This window comes from Lissotriton vulgaris, chromosome 12 (genome assembly GCF_964263255.1).
Source record: "Lissotriton vulgaris chromosome 12, aLisVul1.2, whole genome shotgun sequence".
In the NCBI taxonomy this organism is placed as follows: domain Eukaryota; kingdom Metazoa; phylum Chordata; class Amphibia; order Caudata; family Salamandridae; genus Lissotriton; species Lissotriton vulgaris.
Window position 1 is genome coordinate 40,112,996 of NC_141700.1, and position 23,471 is coordinate 40,136,466.

At 46.2% G+C, this 23,471-nt stretch overlaps 1 protein-coding gene across 1 annotated transcript in view; it reads left to right on the forward strand.

The window, feature by feature from the left end:
• The first annotated feature begins 1,619 nt into the window (after positions 1-1,619).
• Positions 1,620-23,471, forward strand: part of ARHGEF18 (Rho/Rac guanine nucleotide exchange factor 18) — a 290,711-nt gene continuing 268,859 nt past the window's right edge. The window contains exon 1 of the mRNA XM_086946962.1: positions 1,620-1,744. Within this exon, the coding sequence (XP_086803088.1) occupies positions 1,669-1,744 (76 nt within the window). The 5' untranslated portion in view covers positions 1,620-1,668. The remainder of the gene's footprint in view (positions 1,745-23,471) is intronic.

Sequence of the window (23,471 nt, forward strand, 5' to 3'; positions counted from 1 at the left end):
CTCTCACATGCTGGGTGAAAGGCCTCTAAAAGGACAGGAGACCTGGGACAGAGTCTGTCAGATGCTGGTGAAAGGCAATTAAAAGGACAGTAGACCTGTGGCAGAGTCTGTCACATGCTGGGTGAAAGACTAGCCCCTCTAAAAGGACAGGAGACCTGGGGCAGAGTCTGTCAAATGCTGGGTGAAAGGCCATTAAAGGGACAGTAGACCTGGGGCAGAGTCTGTCAGGTGCTGGTGAAAGGCCTCTAAAAGGACAGGAGACCTGAGACAGAGTCTGTCAGATGCTGGTTAAAGGCTAGTCCCTCTAAAGGGACAGTAGACCTGGGACAGAGTCTGTCAGATGCTGGTGAAAGGCTAGTCCCTCTAAAGGGACAGTAGACCTGGGGCAGAGTCTCTCACATGCTGGGTGAAAGGCAAATAAAAGGTCAGTAGACCTGGGACAGAGTCTGTCAGATGCTGGTGAAAGGCCTCTAAAAGGACAGGAGACCTGGGACAGAGTTTGTCAGATGCTGGTTGAAAGGCCATTAAAAGGACAGTAGACCTGGGACAGAGTCTGTCAGATGCTGGTGAAAGGCTAGTCCCTCTAAAGGGACAGTAGACCTGGGACAGAGTCTGTCAAATGCTGGTGAAAGGCTAGTCCCTCTAAAGGCACAGTAGACCTGGGGCAGAGTCTCTCACATGCTGGGTGAAAGGCCATTAAAAGGACAGTAGACCTGGGACAGAGTCTGTCAGATGCTGGTGAAAGGCTAGTCCCTCTAAAGGGACAGTAGACCTGGGGCAGAGTCTGCCACATGCTAGGTGAAAGGCCATTAAAAGGACAGTAGACCTGGGGCAGAGTCTGTCAGATGCTGGTGAAAGGCTAGTCCCTCTAAAGGGACAGTAGACCTGGGGCAGAGTCTGCCACATGCTGGGTGAAAGGCCATTAAAAGGACAGTAGACCTGGGGCAGAGTCTGTCACATGCTGGGTGAAAGGCTAGCCCCTCTAAAAGGACAGGAGACCTGGGGCAGAGTCTGTCAGATGCTAGAGTGAAAGGCCATTAAAAGGACAGTAGACCTGGGGCAGAGTCTGTCACATGCTGGGTGAAAGGCCATTAATGGGACAGTAGACCTGGGGCAGAGTCTGTCACATGCTGGGTGGAAGGCCATTAATGGGACAGTAAACCTGGGGCAGTGTCTCACATGCTGGGCCAGTTCCCCTGAAAGGACAGTGGGGTGTGATCGTTAAATACCTCAGATAGCCGAGGCCAGGGTCTGCAAGTTGTCCGTGGACACATCGCTGCCGGTGGGGCTGGGGCAGGGTCTGACGGATGTCAGGCTGGTGCTTCTGTAAGGTGCATCCTGACACACGAGTCTCAGCCCCAGCCCCTCCGGCCTCGTAAAGGGCCTGGTCTGCCCGTAACCCCCTGGGGTCCATTCTGTTTGTGATTGGTCGCCGCAGTCCGTCACTGGGAGCCCTGGGGGCTGGCGGGCTCCGGTGTGGGTCCAGCATCGGCCCGCAGCTCTGGCCCCTCCCTCTCTCTCTCTTCTCCTCTCTGCCCCTCCCTCTCTCCCTCTCTTCCCCTGTCCTCCCCCTCCCCCCCTCCTCATCAGCCTGCTCCTGCCTTCTGTCTCACATGAGCCTGTGGAGTTCACTTTCTCCTGGAAGCCCCTGCGGCTCTCGCGCTCCCGATGGCCGACTCCATCCTCAACCACTCGTGGCCCTCCTTCTCCAAGCTGTGGATGAAGAGATGGTCCTTCAAGCGAGGTAAGGCCAGGGGAGAAGGGGGGGGGGGGCGCCCGAGACCCCCGGGGACGGCGGCCCCCGGTCACTGAAGGCAGGGTGTGCACTTGTACCGGCAGCTCTGCCACTGACGTCACGAAAGAGCTCCTCCAGTGGTCCATGTCACGATAGGGAAAGATGTCACGAGAGGCGTCGTTTAGTGAATGATGTCACGATAGAGTACATCTGATGATTGAGTCACAGTACGGCTTTTATAATGTGTGATATCTCAGGGTGCATGATGTCACAATAGGTCTCAGCTGGTTTATGGCATATGGTCTAGTCTGGTGAATGATGTCACAACTGGTCTAATTTGCTGAATCATGTAATCAAGTTCTTCTGGTGAATGATGTCACGTCGGGGCTGACGTAGAACATGATGTCAGAATTGCCCTCGTCTCTGTGAATGGTTTTGCAATAGGTAATAGAGCCATAGGAGTGAATGACGTCACAGCAAGTAACGACTGGCGGATGATGTCACGATAGAGCACATCTGATGGTAGTGCCATAGTAAAGCTTTTATGATGAGTGATATCAAAGTAGGGCTCAGGGTGAATGACGTCACAGTCGGTCTCATAAAGCGAATGAAGGCTATGACAGTGGCTCTTATCGGGTTAATGATACCACACGTTTTATCTAGTGCATAATATTACAATAGGTCGCTTAGAATAAATGGTGTCACGATATGTCTCTGATGTCACAACTGAGCACATCTGCTGAATGTTGTCCTAATAGGTCTTACATAATGAAGGATGTGAGATGAGGCCACATGTGGTGAGTGATATCACAGCCAGCCCCATCGCTGAATGATGTCACAATAGGTCTCATCTGGGGAATGACGTCAAAATAGGGCTCCCCTGATGTAACAGTAGCGCTCTTATAATGAGTGATGTCATAACAAGTCTCATATAGTGAAGGATGTCACACAAGTCTCACCTTATGAATGACGTCACATTGGTGCTGACAAAGAGAATGATGTCACATTGGACCTCAGCTCTGTGAATGTCTGTTGAGTGACGTCACAGTAGTGCTCTTTTAATGAATGAGGTGATGTCACATCCGTTGAGTGATGTCACTGTACAGCTCATCTGATGACTGATGTTACAGTAAAGCTCTTATAAGGAATGATGTCACAATAGATCTCATATCGTGATTGATATTGCAACAGGGAAAATATTCGGAATGATGTCACTTTAGGTCACTTATGGTTCATGATGTCACAGTAGGTCCCATCTGTTAAATGATGTCACAGAAGGTCTCATCTGGTGAATGATGTCACAATGGGTCTCATATGGTGAATGATGTCACAATAGGTAACTTATGGTACGTAATGTCACAATAGGTCACTCATGGTTCATGATGTCACAATAGGTCACTTATGATTCATGATGTCACAATAGGTAACTTATGGTACGTGATGTCACAATAGATCACTTATGGTTCATGATGTCACAATAGCTCACTTATGGTTCATGATGTCACAATAGGTCCTAGGTGTTAAATGATGTCACAATAGGTCACATATGGTGAATGATGTCGAAATAGGTCACATGGTGAATGGTGTCACATTATGTCACTTATGGTTAGTGATGTCACAACAGGTCACTTATGGTTCATGATGTCACAAGCAAAAATGCTTATTTTTTAATTTAATTTCATGCACAAAATTTGTTTTGCTCTGGAAAGGACCCTAAAAGTAACACGAAGCACTACTTTGCGCTTCTTAGGACCAAGGGGGCGTTACATGGGGGGTGCCTGGACGTTCCCCTGCCACCACCCATGCCTTTTGAAGCAAAACCCTATCCACAAACAATAGTAGACAGGGTTTTACACCAAAAGTTACCGCCATTTCAAAGGAGGTGTTAGAAGGAGAAACGTTTTTATTTCTCCTTTCTTTTCTGACTTTGCATAAAGCATGGGGAAAAGCTTCTGAACTTGTCTAGGCCTGGTATTTTAAGGCTACCCTTCCTGTACATTGCCTATGGTAGACTCAGGCAGGCACCCTAGCGCTATGGCGCTAGAGTGTGTGCGTGGTGCACGCAGCGGAAATCAGTGCCAGCGCGAGGGGAGAGCCATATCTCTGTATAGATGGTGCTGTCCTGCGGCCTCCCTGTCACGCAATGCAGCAATTGAACTTGCCGTGATCGGGATGCCGGAACTGAATACGGGTCCTGTCTAAGATGCGGCTGATGGTTCCACATCACTAATGCCGTTTATGCTTTACTGTTGCCAAACAGCTCTTTGCTGGAGGAACACTATTCTTAAACATCCTTTGTCAATACTGGATCATACAAAAAGATATTCGACAGATACAGCTTGTGGTTCTCCTTTTTTACCATTTACACTGACACCGAACTCTTATACCAAGGAGTTCTTCTCCTTTTGGATGCCCTGAAGAAGCCCGCCACGGGCGAAACGTGTTGGCTGTATTGGCTTTCCATTATAATATCTGAAATAAAGGATCAAATATCTAAAGATATCCTCTCGTTTCATATGTACATGTCTGGCCTTTAGGCCCTCAGTCTTCTAAAGTTTGTTCATGTTGCCTCTCAGAGCTTCTTGTTTCATTGTTCTGAAGTGCTATAACTATTACGCAACAGGTGGACCAGAGGAATTTTAAAGACCAGCAGGGAGCCTATCCCCCATTCTTGTAACTGCAAACACAATAATAGGCCCCTGGGTCTAGTTATGTGTCAGAGTGGAAGGATGTCCCTTTCGTAGGACAAATCCCCTCCCCCACCCAAAGGTGACACGCTTCACCATAAGGAATCTCCTCAGCACCACAAACCGAGTGATACATTCACTCCTACAAGCAGACGCTTGCACTGGACACAACTGGAAAGTCTCAGCGTTGCGTGGTTGTAACCCTCATGGCGAAGTGACTGGTGGCTAAAGAGTCCGCTTTGGTCGTGGAGTCTTGGACACGTAGTCCCGGCTTCCCTGCTTGACCACACCGTGTGATCTTTGGCATACCGTTGCATCTCTTTTTGCACCCGTTTAATTCCTTCCAGGCAGCAAGACTCACTTATTACGATCCTTACAAACTGCCTTTGTTTTTGCATAACGCTTGTGCAACTGCTCTTCAAATAGAATTAAAAAACAGAAAGTAAGATTCGTGCGGCAGGGTTCACACTCCGCAAAAGTGTTTTCATGTAGACCCGTCATTTAACCTTTTTTTTTTTAACTAGAGGTTGTTTAAACCAAGAACTCTCTCCTCGTACTTAAGTAATTACTCGAAGGGTAAAATATAAAATGTGCACAAAACTGGTGGCAAATACGTTTTTTTCTGGATAACATGTCACTAACAGCTTCCTTCCCAGCATCCGAGGCGGACTGTGGCAGTCTGCGCGTTGACTGCACTTAAATGCATTGATTCGCACAGCCTACAAACCAAGTTGATTCTGTGAACTCTAAATAAAAAATCTTGCTGTAGCCTAGTGAATGATGCTCCTTGTGTCTTCTTCAGTAGGATGAAATGCTGAGCCGTGCGTGCACGCCAGGGTCACAATCCCTCGCGTGCAAGTTTCAAAGAGATCTCTGTAGAAGGCGCCCAACCCACCGAGCTATCTCGTTAGATTTATACCAATAAGACTGTGATGGCTGGAGTTGCCCATGGGAGGGTTTTACTGCGGGAGGCGGAGTCTGAGGCCCGGCAGCTGCCAGACGCAGGAGGAGAAAATGAGCGGCCAAGAGACTGAATGGTCTTTTGCAGCCTCGCCCTACACAGACCCGAGAGAAAGTGTGTTACCTCACACGCCTCCGAAGTCACAGCCCATGGGCTTTGTCGACCCCGTGTTTAGAGTGGATTTGAGTTTTTAGATAGCGCACACTAGATGCAATCAGGGCGACAAGGCGCTTTACAGCAGCTATTGTTACTGTCAGGTAGTAATTGTTACAGAAATGGCTGAGAAAAAAAGCAAAACATAAAACGACAGAGCGGAGAAGGGACAACATTAAATAGCAAAAAATAAATGACGGGCAATAAATCTCGGAAAAATGTCACATCGTGTCCTGGAAACAGGCGCAGTGTGCTTTTATAATGTTCTTTTATGGTGCAGTAATATTTTGTTTTTGACTGCGCCACGCTCTCCCTTCTTGCCCGGATCCGACTCGGCCTGCTTCCTTTATGAGATCTGACTAGTGCCGGAGGTTAATGCACCACCAGCTGCAGCGAACTATAGGTGCCTCTTCCACGGGCTCAGCCCTAGGCCCTCAGACTTCTGAGGTTTGTACCATGAATGCAATGCCTGTTTAGCACATGTGAGCTGCCAGTCCCGAGTATCTTGTATGTACTCGGCTAGTCGGCTGTAGTCGTCGATGCGGTCTCACTGGAGCTTAGCCTAAAAAATACCAGGCGTATTTCCCTTCAGCAACCACAAACCATTTCTGCAGAAAGTGTGACACATTTGAGCGCACGTGACTAGGTGTGAGCACGGCTGAAGGCCACCAAACACGCGACCACGTTTACTTATGTTTGAACACGCTTGAGAGTGTTTCATGTTTGAGCAAGCTTGACTACGCGTGTCGCGTGGCTATGTTTGACCTTCTTGTGTGACCAGGTGTGACCTTGTGCCGTTGTGTTTGCCCGTGTGTGGCCATGTGTGACCTTGTGCAGACGTGTTTGATCTTCCGTGGCCATGCTTGACTTTACGTGGCCATGTTTTACCTTGTGTGGCCATGTTTGATCATGTCCGAACTTCGCCCATGTTAGAACATGTTTGAATGTATGTCACTGTGTTTACCCATATTTAAAAGTGTGTATCTAAGTCCATCCATGTTTGACTATGTTGGTGAAATGTTGCTCATATTTAAACATGATTCCCCATATGGCATATGCATTCAAGTTTGATCATGCTTAAACATGCATGTCTATTCTGGAGCACGCTTGAGCCCTTTAGTCCATTCACATTCATGTCTGGCGATGTTTGAACATGTTTGCCCAAGCTGAGCCATGGTTTAACATGTCTGTTCGTGTACGTTCTGGTTTGTCCACGCTAGTTCAAGTTTGACCTTGTTGGCAGATGTTTGATCAATTTTGAACTTTATTCTCCATGTACAAAATTTGCGCATGTTTGTCATGATCATTCATTTTTAGCAATGTTAGAACATGTCTGTCCATGAAGAACCACTTTGGATAGGTGTGTCCACGATAGACCGTGTTTGAACATGTTTGCCCATGATAAGCCAGCGTGCTTGAACACATTTTTCTCTGATGGATTATGTTGGAACACGTTTGTCTATAATGGTGTACGTTTGAACACGTTTGTCCATGATGGTGTATGTTGAAACACATTGGTCTATAATGGTGCATGTTTGAACACGTTTGTCCATGACGGTGTATGTTGGAACATCTTTTTCCATGATGAACCATGTTTGAACATGTTTGCCAGCGTGTTTGAATACGTTTGTCCCTAATGGATTATACTTGAACGCGTTTGTCCATGATGTTGTACGTTTGAACACATTTGTCCATGATGGTGTATGTTTGAACATGTTTGTCCATGATGGTGTATGTTTGAACATGTTTGTCTATGATGATGTACGTTTGAACATGTTTGTCCATGATGGTGGTGTTTGAACACATTTGTCCATGATGATGTACATTTGAACAAGTTTGTCCATGACGATGTACATTTGAACATGTTTGTCCATGATGGTGTATGTTTGAGCACGTTTGTCTATGATGATGTACGTTTGAACACGTTTGTCCATGATGGTGTACGTTTGAACACGTTTGTCTATGATGATGTACGTTTGAGCACATTTTGTCCTGATGGATTATGTTTTAACACGTTTGCCCCTGCTGGATTATGCTTGAACATGTTTATCCATGATGGTTACATTTGAACACATTTGTCCATGATGGTGTATGTTTGAACATGTTTGTCCATGATGGTATACATTTGAACATGTTTGTCTTTTATGGATTATGTTTGAACACATTTGTCCATGATGAACCATTTTTGAACGTGTTTGCCTTTGATAGACCAGTGTGTTTGAACACGTTTGTCCATGATGATGTACGTTTGAACATGTTTGTCCATGATGGTGTATGTGTGAACACGTTTGTCCATGATGAACCATGTTTGAACATGTTTGCCAGCGTGTTTGAATACGTTTGTCCCTGATGGATTATACTTGAACACGTTTGTCCATGATGGGGTATGTTTGAACATGTTTGTCCATGATGGTGTACATTTGAACACGTTTGTCCTTGAAAGATTATGTTTGAACACATTTGTCCATGATGGGGTATGTTTGAACATGTTTGTCCATGATGGGGTACATTTGAACACGTTTGTCCTTGAAGGATTACGTTTGAACACGTTTGTCCATGATGGTGTACGTTTGAACACGTTTGTCTATGATGGTGTACGTTTAAACACATTTGTCTACGATGGTGTACGTTTGAACACATTTGTCCATGATGGTGTACGTTTGAACACATTTGTCCTTGATGATGTACGTTTGAACATGTTTGTCCATGATGGTGTATGTTTGAACACGTTTGTCCATGATGGTGGTGTTTGAACACGTTTTTCCATGATGATGTACATTTGAACATGTTTGTCCATGATGGTGTATGTTTGAGCACGTTTGTCCATGATGGTGTACGTTTGAACACGTTTGTCCATGATGGTGTACGTTTGAACACGTTTGTCTATGATGGTGTACGTTTGAACACATTTTGTCCTGATGGATTATGTTTGAACACGTTTGCCCCTGCTGGATTATGCTTGAACATGTTTATCCATGATGGTGTACATTTGAACACATTTTTCCATGATGGTGTATGTTTGAACATGTTTGTCCATGATGGTGTACATTTGAACATGTTTGTCTTTTATCGATTATGTTTAAACACATTTGTCCTTGATGTATTATGTTTGAACACATTTGTCCATGATGGCGTACGTTTGAACACGTTTGTCCATGATGGTGTACGTTTGAACACGTTTGTCCACGATGGTGTACGTTTGAACACATTTGTCAATGATGAACCATTTTTGAACGTGTTTGCCCTTGATAGACCAGTTTGTTTGAACACGTTTGTCCATGATGGTGGTGTTTGAACACATTTGTCCATGATGGTGTACTTTTGAACACGTTTGTCCATGATGATGTACGTTTGAACGTATTTGTCCATGATGGTGTACGTTTGAACACGTTTTTCCATGATGGTGTATGTTTGAACATCTTTGTCCTCAATGGATTATGTTTGAACACATTTGTCTATGATGGTATAGGTTTGAACACGTTTGTCCAAGATGAACCATGTTTGCACATGTTTGCCCTTGATAGACATTGTGTTTGAACACGTTTGTCCCTCATGGATTTTGCTTGAACATGTTTGTCCATGATGGTGTACGTTTGCACACGTTTGGCCATGATGATGTACGTTTGAACATGTTTGTCCTTGTACTTTAATGCTTGGCCATATTTGAACACATTTGTCCAAGTTGAATCATATTTTAATGTGTGTCCATTCTCCATGTACCATATTTAAGCATGTTTGTCATGAAGATTAGTGATTGACCATGTTTGAACACGACTGTCCATAATGGACAGTGTTTCAACACTTTTGTCCATGACGGTGTATGTTTGACCAAATTTGTCCATGTACATTCATGCTTCACCATGTTTGAACACTCGCCCATGATGGATCGCACTTGAATGTGTTTGTCCATGATGGACCACGGTTTGTCCAGGTTGCCTATCTTTAAACACGTTTGTCCATGATGGATTATGTTTGAACACGTTTGTCCATGATGTGTACGTTTGAACACGTTTGTCCATGATGGTGTACGTTTGAACATGTTTGCCCATGATGGTGTACGTTTGAAAACGTTTGTGCATGATGGTGTATGTTTGAACACGTTTTTCCATGATGGTGTACGTTTGTACATGTTTGTCCTCAATGGATAATGTTTGAACACGTTTGTCTATGATAGTGTATGTTTGAACACGTTTTTCCATGATGAAACATTTTTTAACATGTTTGCCCTTGATAGACCAGCGTGTTTAAACACATTTGTCCCTGATGGATTATGCTTGAATTCGTTTGTCCATGATGGTGTAAGTTTGAACACGTTTGTTCTAGATGGATAATGTTTGAACACATTTGTCTATGATAGTGTACGTTTAAACACGTTTTTCCATGATGAACCATTTTTTAACATGTTTGCCCTTGATAGACCAGCGTGTTTAAACACGTTTGTCTCTAATGGATTATTCTTGAACACGTTTGTCATTGATGGTATCCTTTTGCACACGTTTGTCCTCAATGGATTGTGTTTGAACACGTTTATTTATGATGTTGTACTTTTGAACACGTTTGTCCATGATGAACCATGTTTGAACATGTTTGCCCTTAATAGACCAGCGTGTTTGGACACGTTTGTCCCTCATGGATTATGTTTGAACACGTTTGCCCATGATGGTGCACGTTTGAACATGTTTGTCTTTGTACTTCCATGCTTGGCCATGGATGAACACATTTGTCCAAGTTAAAGCATATTTTAACATGTGTCCATGTACATTGATGTTTGTCCACACTTGTCCATGTTTGACCATGATGGCAGATTTGAACTTCATTCTCCATGTACCATATTTAAGCATGTTTGTCATGAAGATTTGTGATTGACCATGTTTGAGCACTTTTGTCCATGATGGTGCATGTTTCACCACATTTGTCACCATGTTTGAACCCTCGCCCATGATGGATCGCACTTGAATGTGTTTGTCCATGATGCCTATGTTTGAACACGTTTGTCCATGAACATTCATGTTTGACCATGTTTGGTCATGTCTAATCATGTTGAAGCATGTTTGAATGCATTTCCTCATGTTTGCCAATCTTTAAGTATGTTTATCCGTGTGCATTTATGTTTGACCATGTTGGTCCATATTTCTCCATGGTTCTCCTATTATGCTCTTATTTAGTCTCAATTGAACATTGTTGTTTGTTTTTACTGTGTCTGACTGAGATTGAACGCATGTCACCATGTGGGACCTTCTATGATCCCAAGTAATCAGGCTTGTCAAAGAAGCGAATGTTTGATTACGTTTGATTGAGTCCTCTGAAACCGAACCATGTTTGACAACTTTTCGCCACAAGTTTGAGGACACCCAAAGATGTGTGATCAGCAGTGACTAGGTCTGCTTATGTTTGATCGCGTTACCACATACATCCATGTTTAATAATTCTTTTCTTTGTCTCCACAAGCTTTAAGATCCTTTTTAGAGGAAGCTGTACCATGGAGATGTTTTATCCCTCACTTTGTGCTTATGCATCTTCCTTTTCACACTCTGCACACCTGTGTCCTAGATACAGAATTCTGTGTCTAATACATCTTTCTGCGGCTTTTAGGAGTGTTTATTTTCATGATATTGCACAGGTTATGGGCCTTGTCTTACAGGACAGGGTAGAGCCTCCCCTATTGATATAACTTCAGTTTTTTTCCCTATGTTCTTCTCTCAGTTGTTTGGAAAATTTGTAAAGCGCTTACTACTGTTAGTATGGTTCACTAGTGCTTCGCAATCTCTTACGATACTTGGGCACCCATTGACCAAGGCCAACGGGGTCTGTTGGAGCAGATGAATATGTTAACCATTTTGTGGTTCTGCTGCCAGTCTTTGCGGCTGAAGGGGGTGTAGGCTTCACTCAAATCCTCTGTGGAATTTACAAGCTATATATGTTAGTAACACTTGAACGGATGTACCCTTGAGACTGCAAACGCTTAGCCAACTGGAGCCAGGTTCTGTCATGCTGGTGTCCGGGTTGGGTCCAGTATGTCTTGTTGATGTACGGTGAAGGATTAAGATGGTCTTTGACAGGGTGTTGCAAACTGTAGCTCAGCTGTGAGGGGTGCTGGGATGCCTTCCTGGAGAGGGTGGCTGCCAGCCCATGGTTTTAAGAAGCCCTTTTAATACCTCACATTCCAGGAAGGAGCCAAGCTTTCTTCGAGAACTCCTGTTTTTTGTAGGATAATCTGGATTTGTGAGGAGAATACAGGGCTTTCTGTACTGACCTGGAACCCGAGGCATCACTGAGAGCTGGTGCATGACTTAAACATGAGACGAATCCGCACGACCGTCTATTTAATCATACAATTAACACATTTTAGGCAAAAAAAAAACGATACGGCGTATCAGGGAATTAAGGAAGTAAAGTCTATTGGCCATAAACCACTAAAGTGATTAAACATTTCTCAACACAGACTCTATGGAAATGTGAATAAATAAATAAATAAATAAATAAATAAATAAATAAAAAAAAAAAAATATATATATATATATATGTATATATATGCACAATCACATGCATGAGTATGATGGTTTACAAATTTTTGCGATATTTTGCACAAGATGTAACACATTTGCACAGTACTATATTGCGTTATTTGCACATACTAAAAAATATGGCAAAACAAGTATCTATTTTGCACATATTTATTGCATTGTTTGCACAAATGTATACGATAAGAGAATATAGGTTTATTATTTATTCATAGGCTCTTCACTCAAATTTGGAGTGATGCTGTCTGCCTTTCAGAGTTTTAAATTTGAAAACTGTATATTGTTATATTTAAATAGCATGTGGAATCTGGATTTAGGAGCCCAAAAGATTTTCTTGAAATATTTTGCATTTATGCAGTGATATTTGAAAATGTTTATTGAATAGAACTATGCGGCTTAGATCCTACGTATTGTCATTTGTCGGCTGACATTTGAAATGCTTGCTTAAAGTTTTTTCGAAAAAAGAAGAAAGTGCAAACTAGGTTGTTTATAGTATGTCTTCTATGTTTATGATCACATGTGGTGTTGTAAAACATATTTAAGAAAATGGCGAGCTTTTAACTGGACAATCTGTGACCAAGGGCGGATGCCCGAAATGCGTCAGATTTAGCGGCTCCAAAAAATAAAGATTTTGTGCCAGAAGCATTTGGATTTGTGTTGTCTTTGGGCTCGCCAGAAGGAGGTGCGGAGACAGCGTTTGGTGTTATATATATATATATATATATATATATATATATATATATATATATATATATATATATATATATATATATATATATATAATATTAATCACAAATACTTCCTACCAGGGAGGACAAAACGGGGTCTCACTCACGTCAGTGTTTTGCGATTTTTCAATAGTTCATCATAATTAGGGTAAAGGCAGCCGATCTGCCGATCTACGCGTTTCGGTCTTAGCATAAGACATTGGTCTCGATTATAGGTGGCAGTTAACAAAACCAGTACTAATACTTTAAAGTGTGTGATGTCATTTCCTGTCTCTTTTTTGTCTCGTCCCCTAAACAAGATTTTTAACAAACCGTGATAGTGAATTATTAACACAAAAATAAGTATTTATTGTGGTGTTAATAACTTTGGGAAGCAATATATATATATATATCTCCCTGCCTAGAGTGTTTTCTTCCTTAAAGATGTAGTTTGTGCCTTAGTCCACCAGGACGGAGGCCCTGTCATGTCTGGAGTGTACTGAATGATCGGAGCAGTCAGAGGGCCCGGTTTGACAGACAGGGAACTCCGTCACAAATGTCCTCCCCTGTGTAGAGCAGACATTCGTATTATTTTTGTTCTGTCCGCCATCGCCAGGAAAAAGCGGTTGCTAACAGGCCCGGACTGGCCGTTGCGGGCATCGGGCAATCCCCCGGTGCGCCGCAAGGGTGGGGGCCGGTTTTAGGCCCTGGGGCCCGGTTTTGTTACAGGGCCATTTTTGCGGCTGAAAACCAACCTTGGCTAAGAGCTTGGTCGCACCCCCAGGGGGCCGGCCGAGCACTTTGCCAGGGCCGGTATTGGTTCTCAGTCCGGCCCTGGTTGCTAACGGCCATGAAAAATACATTAAAGCCACAGGGTGGGGTAGAAAACTCTCAGGATTTTGGGGTTATTCGTTGTTTGTTTTTCAAAAACAAATGCCAACTTTGGAAAATTGTTTTTAAAAAAACAAAAAAGTATAGTGCACGACTGCCTGAAAGATGGCGCCCATGCACCAAACTTGCAGAGCCTTCGGGGGAGCCGAAGGCCTAGAGATCACCGCAGATATTTCTTCTTGAGTCTGTTCGTCCCTGCAGACGGTCACCTGCTGAGGGATCTCGGTCTGAGTCTGTGATCTGCTGAAGATCTGTCATCCGCAGGAAGTTGACCCCAAGGTGGTATTCAAGAACAGCTGGGCTGGTTCGATTGAAGTCCTTCTGTTCTGCAGTGAGACCTTATGAGACAGAAGGAGGCAAATTTACAAGCCTCTTGCAACGCTTTTGCGCCGCCGTTGCGTAAACAATGCGGCCAAATTACAACAGGCCGCATCTAGGGAGAAGCATCATGTTGTAAAACCCTGCATTACATTATACCTGCGTCAGGTATAACGTATGCAGGGTGGGCGTTCCCACGCAGGAAAGCCTCGTAAAAGTGATGCAGTGAAATCTACAAGATTTCACTGCGCCACTTCTAGGACGCCACTGGCAGGCGTAAGGAGTGATGCAGTGTATCAAGTTCAGGCCTTCCCCAAGTATTGCTGGAGTTGCGTCGTGTTTGCGACACCACTCCAGCAATGCATGACATGTGCTGAAAGATGCGTCAGAATTTCTGACGCATCTGTCAATCCTTGCGCCATGGTGTGTCATATTGTAATTATCCAGTATTTGGGTGTCTTTCATAGATTCACATGCCTGAATCATTCCCCGTCGTCGAGACGGGAGCCTCCGGTACATAAAAAAGTAATGTCCTAAGACATACATAAAGAGAATAGGTCTAAGGGTCTAACCTTAGTAACCTATCTAGGTCCTTATGCAGGAAGGACCAAATAGAGTAGGCTCCAGGGTCCCACCTTGGTAGCCTATCTGCGTCCTTTTGTAAAAAAGGACCAAAACAAAAGGAACAACCAATCAGCTACTACCTCCCTCTAGAACCTTCCTGTGAGGAGCCTCAGTCTCTCAGATTTTCTACCGCACGTTGTGCTAGGGAGTCTCCACCTGAGTTCTCCTCAGGAATATCGTATTTTCTCCAAACTTCACAGTTTTTTCGACTTTCTACTATGGCTGACGTCAAGAAAAGAGCACTTTTCCGTCCCTGTGCCTCCTGTGGTAAACTAAGGCTCCACGTGGACGACGAACATGAGGAATGCCTGTATTGCCTCTACCCTCACCACAAGACCATCGACTGCAAGATTTGCCGTAAGTTCTCCGTCAAAACCCAGAAAGACCGGGAAGGGAGACTTCTTATCTGGCTGAACAGGCTCAAAAACAAACCGACCGACCTCATTTCCGAGGGGGAGAGCATGTCGGTCGCCTCACAACTTTCCCTGAAGAGGCCTAGGGCTTCCTCGCCTGGCCACTCAGCGACCCCTCCTAAGAGGTCTAAAAAGGCTTCAGAGGGCAAGCCTGCCGTATCTAGCAAGGACCTTCCTGTCCCTAGGAAGCAACCACTGCTTACGGTGACGACGGCGCAATCGGCGACCACCTCATCGCCTAAAACCGTCTCAACATCGACGACGACGGTATCGACGACGATGGCATCGTCGGCGTCCTCCTCATCGACGACTCTAACCTACTCGTCGTCAGCAGGACGACCGATTTCATCCTCCGCACCGTCGACGACAAGACCGTCGACGAGGACATCGACGACGGCACCGTCGACGAGGGCGTCGACGACAGCACCGTCGACGAGGACGTCGACGACGACACCGTCGACGAAAGTCACACCGTCGACGAAGCCGTCGACGAGGGACACTCCGTCGACGAAGGGCGCTCCGTCGACGGCGGCGCCGACGACGAAGCAGTCGACGAAGGAAACGCTGCTTAAAGCTCCGTCGACGAGAGGGTCGTCGACGGATGCACCGTCGACGAAGACTATACCGACGGCTACTGGTACCTGGAAAGAATCCGAGCTCTTGTCACACGCAATGGACGCTCAGACTTCCCATGTCTCCATTAGGATCACCAAAAGGCAGATCACTCCGGAGATGACCTCACCTAGTAAGGTCCAACAGCTGACACCATCCTGCTTCTTACAGGACCAGGAGCCGGAGGAGGAGGAGGAGTTTACCCAAGCCACTAGTCCTTCCGACCTAATTGTCAAGTGCCAGAGTACGGACGAAGAGCAGGAGGTTGAGGAATCGACCCCTCCAGTAGTGCCTACCCAAGTCCACACCCAGGTGACCCCAATGGTGTGCTTGCCGGCCTCATTGGTTGCAGACTTGAGCTTTCTCGTCCAAGACTACAAACTGCGGTTTCCGCAGAAAGCCACCCCTACTGTCCCACCAACCCCGCAGCCATCTGTGCCCGTTCCTGCACAAGGGACAAGACCTAGGCCCCCTCCACTGATCCTTCCTAGGACACAGGACCCTGCTCAAGATCCTATCTCGTCCGAGGAAGAGGACAGGGAACATGAAGAAGGGGAAGTCCGAGATGATGATACGGACGTGGATGCGGACCAGGACTATGTTACTCACTCTCCAGCCTCTCCGGAGCCACAATCTTCTGAGTCTCCACCTGCTGATATTGGAGGTTTCCATAACCTCATGGAAAGGGCTGCCAAAAGGTTCCATATGTCAATGGAATCTCAGGAAACTGAATGTTTCCTCTATGACTTTAAAGAACCAACTAAGAAAACTACTAGATCGATTCCGATCATTGATTATCTACTCAAACAGGGCAAGCAGCTCATGCAATCTCCAGCTTCCCTACAGGTAATCGTACCCAAACTGGATAAAAAGTACAGAGCTACGTCTTCAGCTCCAGCATGCCTCACGGGTCACCCCAAGGCGGACTCTGTGGTCACCCAGGCGGCGCAGAAGAACTCGCGTAACCCTGCATCACCTTTATCGACACCACCAGATAAAGAAGGCAGGAAGTTAGATGCAGTTGGGAAACGCTTTTCCACTACCTCTGCGACAACGGTGAAAATTGCCAATTCCATCGCCCTTCTTGGGCGTTACAACCGCCAACTCTGGGCGGACATCGCGCCCTACATTGCCGACCTGCCGGAAGATGCTACAGCGGAGGCACACTCGCTCCTCCTTGAGGGCCAAACATCGGCCTCAGAACTGATAGACTGCGCCATTGACGTGGCCATGACTGGATTCAGACAGCTGGCGGGAGCCGCTGTCCTGCGACGCCAAGGCTGGCTTAAAGCCACCTCTTTCAGACAGGAGGTCCAGACCAAGATCTTAGATATGCCCTATGATGGCGATCACCTATTCGGCGAGAAGATTGACGAAGCCCTCACTGCAATTAAAAAGGACACTGACACAGCCAGAGCCCTGGGCACTCTGCAATCTCGCACTCAGTCCTTTCGTGCCAACAGGGGGAGGGGACAATCCTCCTATAGAGGATCTTATCAAAACAAGTCCTCTTACTCTTACTCTCAGGGTAAAACGCAATTTCAACAGCGCCAAAACCAGTCGGGACGTCAGTCCTCCTTCAATAAATCGTCCTACAGAGGGAAAGGACAGAAGAGACCAGCAGGCAATCGACAATGACTTTTCCAATTGGCCAGCCCCTCCACCATCGCTTCCCTTGCGACTTGGAGGGAAGCTTTCCTTTTACCTTCAAAACTGGCGGCAAATAACGACAGACCGGTGGGTTCTACAACTCCTTCAATTCGGCCACTCTCTAGAATTCCTCTCAAACCCTCCTCAGACACCACCTGTCAAGCGTCCTCACAGACACCTGCGGCTGCTTCGGCAAGAACTAACATCCATGCTCCAGAAAGGCGCGATAGAAAAAGTTCCACACGCCCAGATGGGGGAGGGCTTCTATTCCCACTTCTTCCTCATCCACAAGAAGGGGAAGAAATGGCGTCCAATTCTCGACTTAAGAGCCCTCAACGTGTTTCTCAAGAAGCAATCGTTTCGAATGGTCACGCTACAGGAGATCCTGGGACTCCTGGAAAAAGGCGATTACATGACATCACTCGACCTACAGGACGCCTATTACCACATCCCTATCCTCAAGGGTCACAGAAAGTTCCTAAGGTTTGCAGTCGCAGGGATACACTACCAATTCCGCGTACTCCCCTTCGGCCTCAAATCTGCTCCAAGGATCTTTACGAAATGCCTTTCTCCGGTAGCAGCCTATCTCCGCCAGCAGGGACACCAGGTCTTCCCTTACCTGGACGACTGGCTGGTAAAAGCTCCGTCGAGAGCAGCCGCAGCTGCATCTTCCAGCGCCTGTCTGCATCTTTTCCGCCGCCTTGGACTGACCCTCAACAGGGAAAAGTCATCCCTGACACCAGCTCGAGTCATCACCTTCCTAGGAGCTACCCTGGACACGGATTGCACGAAGGCCTTTCCATCACAGGAGAGAAAGTCGAAACTCATCTCCTTGGCCAAGTCAGTGGCATCCAAACAGTCTCTGACCGTCCGCCTCTTCAAATCGCTCCTTGGCATGATGTCGTCATGTATCCTTCTCATCCCTCACTGCCGCCTAAAAATGCGCCCCCTTCAGGAAGAACTGTCAGAACAATGGACACAAGCGAAGGGATCCTTCGAGGACCGCTTACGAGTCACTCAACATCTAATCAACAGTCTACAATGGTGGACTTCAGACAAACACCTGTCGCAAGGACTACCGTTCCTGCTTCCGGCGCAACCACATATCATCACCACGGATGCATCCTTGGAGGGCTGGGGTGCAGTCCTACAAGAACTACAGACCAACGGAAAATGGTCGCCACAGGAGTCCAAGCTCCACATCAACATTCTAGAGCTACGGGCGGTCTTCCTGGCGCTCCAATCGTTCCTCCCGCGCATCAGAAACTCCCCAGTGCTAGTCAGGACGGACAACACCACGACTATGCACTACCTGAACAAACAGGGTGGGACGCGCTCGCTATCTCTCTCTCGAGAATCTCAGAGAGTTTGGAACTGGCTTCTACAACATGGCATCACCCTCAAAGCCGAATACGTTCCAGGCAAGGACAATGTCCTGGCGGACGCCCTCAGCAGAGAACAGTCCCTATCCCACGAATGGGAGTTAGACGAGAGTGCATTGAACCACATCTTCACGAAGTGGGGGACACCACAGATAGACCTCTTCGCCACCAGGGAGAACGCCAGATGCCCAAGCTTCGCAAGCAGGCTTCCCCAACCAGGAACTCTAGGGAATGCATTTTCAATAGCTTGGCAGAACGTGTTTGCTTACGCCTTTCCGCCATTCCCACTGATACCCAGAGTAATCAGGAAAATGAAATCGGAGCCCTGCACTCTAATCCTCATCGCCCCATCCTGGCCGAGGCAGCACTGGTACACGGAGCTCCACCGTCTATCCGTCCACCCACCTCTTCGTCTTCACAGTCACCCAACCCTGCTCACGATGTCTCACGGGCAGGTTCTCCACCCGAACCTGGGCCCTCTGAAATTGTCAGCCTGGCTCCTGACTACCGTGAGTTCAGCCATCTAAACATCCCACAAGAGTGCAAAGATGTCCTGTCCAACGCCAGAGCTAACAGCACAAAAAAGACCTATACTCTCAAGTGGAAACGCTTCTGCATCTGGTGTGAAAAGGAGGGTCTACACCCCTTCCGGGTCACTCCCCAACAACTCCTGCCATACCTTCTACACCTGGCGCACTCAGGCCTGGCCCATGCGTCCATCAAGGTCCACTTGGCAGCGATTTCTAGGTTCACTCGAACTTCTAGGGGCCCCTCTCTGTGGGCGGACAGACTCATTAAGCAATTTCTGAAAGGCCTCTTTAGGTCCTTCCCTAGACCAAAACCTGTCCCTCCAACGTGGCAGCTCAACATAGTTCTTCACCAGCTGATGAAACATCCCTTCGAACCTATCCACAAGTCTGACATAAAATTCCTGTCGTGGAAGACAGCCCTCCTACTTGCTCTGACCTCGGCCAGAAGAGTAGGCGAGCTACAGGCCCTTTCCGTCCAGGACCCATTCCTTCAATTCAAGGAGGACAGAGTCATCCTGCGTACCAACCCACGTTTCATACCCAAAGTCCCTTCGGACTTCCATCTTAATGAGCCGGTGGTTCTTAAATCATTCTTTCCGAACCCATCTACCCCGGCTGAGAGATCACTGCACTCTTTAGACCTTCAAAGATGCCTAAAATTCTATCTTGACAGAACAAGACAATTCAGGAAGTCATCCCAACTCTTTGTCGCATTCAGCAGGCCTAGGAAAGGCATGCCCTTAACTAAACAGAGCATATCACGATGGATCTCCTCAGCCATAACTCTCTGCCACGAGAAGGCAGGAAGACCTCTGGACTCACGGGCCAAAGCCCACTCCACCAGAGCCATGTCTACGTCTGCGGCACTATTTGCTGGAGTGCCACTCCTAGACATATGTAGAGCGGCGACCTGGAAGTCCCCGCATACCTTCACCAGGCACTACTGCTTGGACGCTGAGCTGACGAAAGACGCAGCAGTGGGCAGAGCAGTGCTTCGCCATCTATTCCAGTGAGGTGAGCCCTCCTACTTCCCACCATCCTTGACTGGTATGCACATTTCTTTGTTACTAGATTCTGCATGACATTGTATGCTGTTGTTTTTTTCCTACAGTCACAAATGTTCATTTCTTGCAGTAATATACTGTCTGTATCTTCACAGAATGTGCATATTGTATTGCTTGCTACTCTGATTCAGGCATGTGAATCTATGAAAGACACCCAAATACTGGATAAGAAATGCGTTACTTACCTGTAACTGCAGTTATCCAGTATTAGTGTCTTTCATAGATTCACATGCACCCTCCCGCCTCCCCTGGAAGGACTCACCTCTCTCTACAGGTTTACACCTATCCAACTTGGTGCGTACGAAAATCTGAGAGACTGAGGCTCCTCACAGGAAGGTTCTAGAGGGAGGTAGTAGCTGATTGGTTGTTCCTTTTGTTTTGGTCCTTTTTTACAAAAGGACGCAGATAGGCTACCAAGGTGGGACCCTGGAGCCTACTCTATTTGGTCCTTCCTGCATAAGGACCTAGATAGGTTACTAAGGTTAGACCCTTAGACCTATTCTCTTTATGTATGTCTTAGGACATTACTTTTTTATGTACCGGAGGCTCCCGTCTCGACGACGGGGAATGATTCAGGCATGTGAATCTATGAAAGACACTAATACTGGATAACTGCAGTTACAGGTAAGTAACGCATTTCATACGGTGCATCCTTGGTGGTACAAGGGTCTTGCAAGGAGTTGCAGGGGAACTGACGATCCCCACAGATGCATCAGTTTCTTGTAAATCTGCACCAGAGAGTCTAAAAAAACAAGCAGTAGTGTGGGCTGCTTAAAGCGTGATATGTGGGTGTGTGTATGTATTTATGCATGTATGTGGGTATGTATGTATTTATGTATCTGGGTATGCATTTATGAATGTATTTATGTATGTATGCAAGTATGTATGTATGTATGTATGTGGGTATGTATTTATAAATGTATGTAGGTATGTATTTATGTATGCATTTATGTGGGTATGCATGTATGTGGGTATGTATTTATATGGGTATGCATGTATGTGGGTATGTATTTATGTATATATTCATGTATGTTTCTATATGTTTATTTATGTATGTGTGTAGGTATATGATATTTCTACAGCGTGAACCTAGTCGAAGGCAGCGGACTGCTGTACATGGTAAAGCAAGCATACGGCAAACAAGCAATAGGTGAGGGAGCTGGGTGGAGGACGGCTAATGCATTGTGATGTAGTATTCTTTAAAGAGGAGCATTCATTCACTCTTTCCTACGTTGGAGCAGCGTTAGGGGCGGTTCCGATGGAGATGGGGATGTTGTTCCAGGTTCTGGGTGCGTAGATGGAAAAATCTTCCCTATTTCTTTCATGACCTCTCACAAAGAGGCATCCCTGGCCCTTAGTGGGACACGTGCCGCTGAGCAGCCACTGAGATGGCGACACATCCCTGCAGGGCTGCTCCAAGAAGCCTGCCCTGGGGAGCTTGTTTTCATCATATATTTACACACAGTGCACTTTAAACAAGATGATTGTGCTCTGGAAGAGGGGATTAGCCTCCTGGCAGGGTACGCAGCCACGTACAGAAGACATGAGACTGAGCAGGACTCCCAGGGCTGGAGGAGGGAGCTGGGAGGGGGATACACAACATGTGCATTTGTGATATTTATAAACCACTTGGCTTGGGCCTTATGGTTTGTAATTAGGGCTCCTGGTTTTATGGTATTTATTTTTTTATCATTTCCGTCTGCATTTATCCATATTTATTTTTTGTCAACTTTATCTGTATTTATCCATATTTATTTTTTGCAAATTTTACCTGTATTTATCCATATTTATTTTAAGCTTTATGAAAAAATGATTCAGAAAAGGGGGTGGTGATGAACAGAGTGTCTGAATTAAGCAGACCACTCTTACCCAGTCCAAAGATCAGGGCTTGATCCATCACCGTTATTTATCTCACTGCCCCATCCCAGCTCAGAACCTGGCTATATGCAAATCAGTCGGTCCCTGGCCCAGTGCATCATGGGAACAGGGCAGACTAAACTACCAAGCCAATTCTTCACCAGAAAGGAGACAAGCTTCCGGGGACCGGTTTCTGGCATTTCAGCCGTCTTCGGCCCGGCACCATCAGGATTCAAGCAAACCGGGCTGAAGACGGCTGTAATGCCAGAAACCGGTCCCCGGGAGCTTGTTTCCTTCCCAGTGTAAGAATTGGCTTTTGTAGTTTGGTTTGCCCTGTTCCCATCATGCACTGGGACAGGAACAGACTAATTTGCATACAGCCAGGTTCTGAAACTGGGATGGTGCAGTGAGCTAAAAAACGGTGTTGGATCTAGCCCTGATCTCTTGACTGGGTGAGAGCTTGCTGCTTAATTCAGAGACTCTGTCCTCACCACCCCTTGTTGTAAATATTATGAAAAAATTAAGCTGAAATGTGTATATTTTGCATTTATTTAATTGGTTAATGTACACTTGTGCCTGAACGCCTGACATGATTCAATGATATATATATATATATATATATACACACACTCAGATGATAAAATATGCACTTATAAGAAAACATGCACATTTTAGTATCATGTAGCTAGAGCTTGTGGCGCCGGGGCTATCCCTCAGATTGCCGCCCCTCGGGGGGGGGGTACTGTGGAAAAAGGACGGTGAGCACACTGGATACCGCGCCCTCCTAGCTGTCCTGCCTGCAGATGCCTTGGACTCACACAGTTTGCGGGGGGCTCTTTGTGAACTTGCCTTGCCACCTTCCACCAACCCCTGGCTAGACCTGCTCTTTATCTCTCCCACGGACGGAAGCACCAACATTAAATATGCCTGCTATGATCCCCCAGTGTGCAAAAGTAAGCAGTTCCAGGACACGAGCATGTTCTCTAGCAAAGCAGCAGACACTACTGCAGGTTCGGGCATAGGTGCTCCCTGGGAGGGCTCTAATGAGGCCATTCTGCCCGGTAGCGCGGGTTACTGGCCCGGGCCAGTGGCAGTTCGACATGTTTCTGGCAAATAGCTGGAATATCTTAAAAGAAACAATTCTGTGCCATATATGTTTTTCAAACTAGACTTACAGCCTGCTGCATGACACACATCGGTACACTCGTAGGTCATAGCTCAGGGCAACTTACCAGACCCTGGCCAGGGTGGCCGGATGCTTTAGAATTCTTACTGCTGGTCAGTGTCTCAGAAAATGTATTTTTAATATAATACAGCCTACATAGGTAGGCTTAGTACCTCAGTCAGCCTCTTCTCCTGATGCTTG